This window comes from Humulus lupulus, chromosome X, assembly GCF_963169125.1.
Source record: "Humulus lupulus chromosome X, drHumLupu1.1, whole genome shotgun sequence".
Lineage (NCBI taxonomy): Eukaryota > Viridiplantae > Streptophyta > Magnoliopsida > Rosales > Cannabaceae > Humulus > Humulus lupulus.
Genome location: NC_084802.1, coordinates 34,075,041 through 34,081,403, shown reverse-complemented (window position 1 = coordinate 34,081,403; position 6,363 = coordinate 34,075,041). Strand labels below are relative to the sequence as shown.

Below are 6,363 nucleotides of genomic sequence, written 5' to 3'. Positions count from 1 at the left end.
ATATTTATTATTTAAAAAATTAATTTAAGCAAATAAAAATTTAAAAAAATTAAAATTATTTGAATGAGGAGACATAAAATAATGTTAAAAGATTTTTTTTTCTTTTTTTTTCATATCTTAAATATTGTAATGCCAAAACATTTTTGTCTTAAAAAAACAAAGACAGTTTTTTAATATTAACGTCAATCATGCTCTAAATATTATATATAAAAAAAAAATCTTCACACACCAACTAATCCACGTTGATGTTAACATCAGCACATATATGGGTACATTAGTCTCTGACCCATTAAACCTGACAATATGTTATTAATTCTTTCTTTGACTTTTGCTATTCTTTTTTTCATTATATAATATAGCTTCTTATGGTGTACAATATCTTTTGGTGTATCCTTTTATAATAATAGTTTTCAATTCAAATCAATTAATACTCTCCTTTTCGCTAAACTATCATAGAAGATAAAGCCATATTAAATGCTTCTGAAATTTGCTTTTTTCAATAGTTACATATACAGTTAATCGTCCGTGATTATAATTTTTACAAATAAAAAGATATGAAAAGGACCAATCATATTTAGTAACATAAGTCAACAAAAAAAAATATGAGGAGTCTGTGAACTCCGGATTATTAAAAAATAAAAATAATAATCTTTCAATTTTGTAATTTTGTAGTTTTGGGTTTTGTTTGGAAAATGTTATCAATCTAAAACGAATAACCTTTACTCTCCCAGAAAGAAAGTGGTGAGCAGTGAGTGGAGTGGAACTAGAAGAGGACGCTTCAGTGGCATTGAGTGAATGAGAGTTAGAGACCGTACTGGAAGCAACTGAAGAAGAATCCATCTGAATCGAATCGAATCGGAATGAGTGGCGGTGGAGAGGGTGAGTCCTTGGAGTACACTCCGACATGGATCGTCGCCGTCGTCTGCTCTGTCATCGTCGCGATCTCTCTCGCGGCGGAGCGTCTTCTCCACTATCTCGGTCAGGTTTTGAATAATAAGAACCAGAAACCTCTCTACGAGGCCTTGCAGAAAATCAAGGAGGAGTTGATGCTTTTGGGATTCATTTCGCTTCTCCTCACTGTTTCGCAGAACACAATTTCCAAGTTTTGCGTCCCCGCTTCTTTGGTCGACAATCTCCTCCCTTGTAAGCGCCCTCACGAGGAAGCGACCAATTCGTCTTCTTCAACCTCTCACCACATCTCCGGCGGCTCTTTCAGACGCCTTCTTGAAGAAACCGCATCTGCCCATTTGGGTTATTGCGCTCACAAGGTCTGATCTAATCTAATCTAACCGTGTCTTTTTTTTTTCTTTCCTCTTTTTCTTTTTTTGGCCTCACTCATTCATTCTTAACTACTGTACTTGAACAAAAATTCAATCTTTTCAAAGAGTTTCACTTTCTTCTTGCAGAAAAAAGTACCCCTTTTATCTGTGGAAGCATTGCACCATTTGCATATCTTTATTTTCGTCCTAGCCATTGTCCATGTTACCTTCTGTGTTCTTACTGTTGTGTTTGGAGGAGCAAAGGTGAGATAATCTTCCAAATTCACATGCTTCTTTCTGTCCCTCCCTCTCTCTTTTATACTGCTACTTTCGTTTATAAAAATGATTTCTACACGACTAGATACGTCAATGGAAACGTTGGGAGGATTCTATTGCAAAAGAGAACTATGACACTGAACAAGGTAAGTATTCTTGGTACCACTCTTGACAATATCATAGAAAATTTTCTTGGCTGTATTTCTTCCAACATGTGAATCGCTTAACTGCAGTTCTTAAGTCAAAGTCAAAGAGAAAGGTTACAAGCGTCCATCAACATACTTTTATTAAGGAGCACTTTCTGGGTTTTGGTAAAGACTCAGCTCTGCTAGGCTGGCTGGTAAGTAACTCTTTTATTTGCACGTTTAATAGACAAGTGCTAAATTCACCAAGCTAGCTAATTAGGATTATTCTTATGGTGTAGTTTTCTTCTTTTCTTTATATTATTTTATTCTTCTTCTATTCCACTTTTTGTCTTTTGTTTTGACTGACTCCATTTTTGCATCTACCGTTTTTATATTTAAACTCATAAACATATGATTGGTTGTGTGTGTTTCTTTGCCAAGGAAGACCATATCAAGGTTTTGACACTGTTTCTTTTTTCACTTGGAAATCGGCTTAAGTTGAACATTTATCTTAATTTTCTTCTTCAAATCTGTTCCCCACTAATTGGTTGAGATAAATATGACTACTGCCACAACTAGAAATGTTTGTGATATATGCATGTACAAAAGAGGCTTTTAAAAGTATGACCGGTAATCTATGACAGAACTAATTAAGAACGCTATTGCTTAGTTAAGAAACGTGAGAAGCACTCCAATTATACAGAGTCTTTGGAGATTGTCTTCTTCACATGAAAAGTAGAAGGACGTTTCTGTGCGACCTTTTAAGGAGCTAATTTTAAAATTGAAAGCAGGACATCATTGGACCATGATTTTGACTTTTTCTCCCCTTGTGTCCAGCATTCTTTTGTCAAGCAATTTTATGCATCTGTGACCAAATCAGATTATGCGACCATGCGGTTAGGATTCATCATGGTAAGATTTAATTGGAGTTTTCTTTTTACTTGTAAATTACTAGAATGTTCTGTCAATTATTTTTTTTTTTACACTAAAAGGTGTTTATGCTTTTGTTATATATGTATTCCAGACTCACTGCAGGGGGAATCCTAAGTTTAATTTTCATAAATACATGATACGTGCCCTTGAAGATGATTTCAAGAAAGTTGTTGGAATTAGGCAAGTGTTGGCTGACAATGTATTTTGTGATATTTGATATATATGCTTGTTTTTCCGTATATCTATTTGTCTAATTCTTATAAACTTTACTGTATGGCTCTCCTAGATTGACCATTTAGCTTTTTTGGCTGCAGTTGGTACCTTTGGGTTTTTGTGGTCATCTTCTTGTTGCTGAATGTTAATGGTAAGATGCTTTTGTCTCTAGTTTATGATTGGACGATCATAACCCTGGATCTAAATGATATTAGATTGTTTTCAGTAGTAGTATCCCTTAATGAGTTTAGGTTCTTTGCTTTAAACGTCAATTATGTGATCTCTTTGGTGCTTTTACTTAAAGTTGACACTCAAAGTATAGTTTAAAATACAGTTAGTAAGAAAAAGTTTCATTGGCAGTAGCATCTTTAGGTACAACATTTTCCAGTGAAATTAGTTATATTTTTTGTTTTCAATGCCTTACTCTGCCTCCACTTTGATTGTACATCAGCTTGGACTATTATTTTTTCTTTTCTATGGTGACATTAATAAAACTTTAACAAGTAATCTCCTAATATACATTTGCAATGAACAAGTGATCATGCTCGCCTGATTGCAAATGTATCTTCCTTTTCTTTTCTTGCCAAGAAATTTATTTTACTTATAATTTGTTTTGCTTAAAATTAATTTACATAAAACATAATTTTACGTATAACTGATGACGATTAACTAATGTTATCTTATTATAATTCAATTGGGATCTAAAATCTCCTTGATCATTTATTATCTATTGAAAAGATCAGTGTGTATTAAACTTCTTTGTTGTATGGAATAAATTAGTCTTTTTTTGTTGATGTTTTGTGGTTGGAGGACTAAGCTTTTCTGAACAATGTGTTATTTTTGCAGGCTGGCACACATATTTCTGGATAGCATTCATTCCTTTCTTTGTGAGTTGTATTGAGATTATACCATCTAATTTGTGATTCTTGTACGCATGCTTGTTTCATTGTACTTGCAAGGTCTCAATAATTCATTTCACTTTTTAAGTATCATACTGATGGATGACCAGGGAGAAAGAAATAATACAGAGGGAGAATCAGGAAGAAAAAAATTAACACAATTTTGTAAACAAGCAAATGGACAGCTAAGAAGGAAACCAAATTTAGAATAAATTGAACAACATGTACTTATAAATGTAGAGTGTTGAGTCGTGGTAGAAATTTGCACCTAAACAGGTGTTTTTTAGGTAGTACTTCCCATCTTCAATTCTTAGCTGATATGCATGATATCATGAGTGCCTCTTGCTGTTGTGATATGCATATCACAATTACTCGTTTTATTTTTCCTTGTAATCCACTTACCTTCATGTTTTTTTAAACAGCTTCTACTTGCTGTGGGCACTAAACTGGAGCATGTCATTACTCAGTTGGCGCATGAAGTTGCTGAGAAACATGTAGCAATAGAAGGAGATCTAGTAGTTCAGCCATCAGATGAACACTTTTGGTTTCGTCGCCCCCAGATTGTCCTCTTCTTAATTCATTTCATCCTTTTCCAAAATTCCTTTGAGATTGCGTTTTTCTTCTGGATATTGGTAAGCTGTTTTCTATTCCACCACTCTGCCTCTACTTCTAGAAAAAAGAACAAATTGGTATTGTGACTAACACAAACTTATCTGCTTTTCTACGTATCTAGGTTCAATATTCATTTAACTCATGTATAATGGGACACATTCGTTACATTGTTCCAAGACTTGTCATTGGGTAAAAGCAATTGTATCTATATTCTCATTACAGAATTTTTTTAACCATCACTTCGAAGTATAAATGTTTATTTTATATTTTATTTTTACCATGTTTTGCTTTAGGGTGTTCATTCAGGTGCTCTGTAGTTACAGCACGCTCCCACTCTATGCAATTGTCACACAGGTGCGTTCAGATGGTGTTGAACTATAATTTAATGAGTTCTAACAGGAAAATAGGGATTTTATTAAAATGCTGACCATAGTAAAATCTTGTGGAATGATCTGAAGATGGGAACTTCTTACAAGAAAGCAATATTTGAAGAGCGCATGCAAGTAGGAATTGTTAATTGGGCTCAGAAGGTCAAGAAAAAAAAGGGTTTAAAAGCAGCCATTGTTGGTTCTGGTGCTGGCTCAGGCCCGGGGTCAGGCTCTACTCCTGGTCAACCAAGTTCTGATACCGGCTCTACATCTGTGGGAATTCAGTTGGAAAGACTTGTGCACAAAGCATCAAATCCAGAGCAAAACGATGGCTCTAAGTGATCACTTTTCGATTGCTCAACATGTCAGGTCTCTGGCCTCTTATCTTATTTTCACTGACGACATATGTCTACCCTTAGGTTATACTACTAGTTGCCACTTTGTAACTGTGCTGGGTTTAGAAATTTGATTGTTTTTCCTGTCATATATTATATGGCTGTGTGGGATTGTATCTAAGCCTTTTATAGGCATGACACAAACCTTGATCAATATATTATATCATCTTATATAATACATAAGAGAAATTAAGACTCCTGATCTTTTCATGCTTCTTTCTCTCTCTTTGTTCATATGATCATGGTTAGTACTTTTGGTAACTGAATTTTGAATAGGTGTTTTCTTATGGAAAAAAAAAATGCTAAAAGAATTCCTATACTCCAAATTCATACAAATAAAGCCCAAACTCTCCAAATTTTTATGGTGGTCTTATGCTCGTAACAATGCTCATTAATTTATGGTCCATACTCAGTAGTTTGGCAGAATGGCAAACTTATGTTTGGTTTTTAAATTTTTATATATATAGCAAAATGACGTACATTAGATATTATATATAAAAATGGATTTAATTGTTATTAGTATCTTAAGTTAATATAGATGGTGTCTATAGTGAATCAGATATTCCATCTAATTTTAATGTCTCAATTCATGTTCAACTGATAAATGTATAAAAAATCATTTAAAATTGGTAATAATCAAATTAATTATTCAATTTTATTATTTTTGTTCAAATATTTTAAATGAAGCGTCGTGAATTTATTTATGCATCATGAATTGAGACATTAAAAATGAACAAAGAATGTAAAGAATTTTCATTAGTCTAAGTTACATGTGTTAATAATTTTTTTTTATCTTGTCACACTTTTAATAAAATTATACATGTCTTGATATGGATTTTATTTTCAAAATTGAATTCTTTGCGCTCATTTATGATGCCGATTTGGCTGGAAAAATATTCTACTTTTGTAATTAACATTATTTTCAACGGCAGTGTTGATGTCTCTTGAAATATGAAGCAAGACTGATACAATTGTTTTCATTTGCTGTCTCATATAGATTTTCAAGTCCCACACATCTACATTAATGAAAATTGTGTTGCTTTACTTGGACTCTTTTTTTCTCATGTTTTTTCCCTTTCTAGATTAGATGAATAACTGATTGGTATTCTGAATTTTCTCTCCTGTTATAAATGATTTTGTAGATAGGTCTACTTAGTTGATTTTTAATATATAGTTTTTCCCTTGCTTTCTGTGGCGTGAGCCTTCGAAATTCTTTATTTAGATTTTGTATTTTCTTTTTCTAAAGTACATGAACACTTTATGATCATTTGGTTGATTGAAAG

At 33.1% G+C, this 6,363-nt stretch overlaps 1 protein-coding gene across 1 annotated transcript; it reads left to right on the top strand.

The window, feature by feature from the left end:
* The first annotated feature begins 646 nt into the window (after window positions 1-646).
* Window positions 647-5,279, top strand: LOC133807182 (MLO-like protein 1). Its single transcript, XM_062245352.1, has 12 exons — window positions 647-1,268; window positions 1,407-1,523; window positions 1,621-1,681; window positions 1,769-1,875; window positions 2,498-2,572; window positions 2,685-2,773; window positions 2,908-2,957; window positions 3,653-3,693; window positions 4,128-4,337; window positions 4,439-4,506; window positions 4,611-4,671; window positions 4,776-5,279. The coding sequence occupies exons 1-12, from the start codon at window positions 861-863 to the stop codon at window positions 5,025-5,027; spliced, it is 1,539 nt and encodes a 512-aa protein (XP_062101336.1). The 5' UTR covers window positions 647-860; the 3' UTR covers window positions 5,028-5,279.
* The last annotated feature ends 1,084 nt before the right edge of the window (window positions 5,280-6,363 follow it).

Excerpts from the sequence above, each read along its gene's own strand:
- LOC133807182 (XM_062245352.1), top strand. The coding sequence starts at position 861 with ATGAGTGGCGGTGGAGAGGGTGAGTCCTTGGAGTACACTCCGACATGG. Across the intron at positions 1,269-1,406 it reads TGGGTTATTGCGCTCACAAG|AAAAAAGTACCCCTTTTATC; the intron begins GTCTGATCTAAT and ends TTCTTCTTGCAG. Across the intron at positions 2,573-2,684 it reads TGCGGTTAGGATTCATCATG|ACTCACTGCAGGGGGAATCC; the intron begins GTAAGATTTAAT and ends TATGTATTCCAG.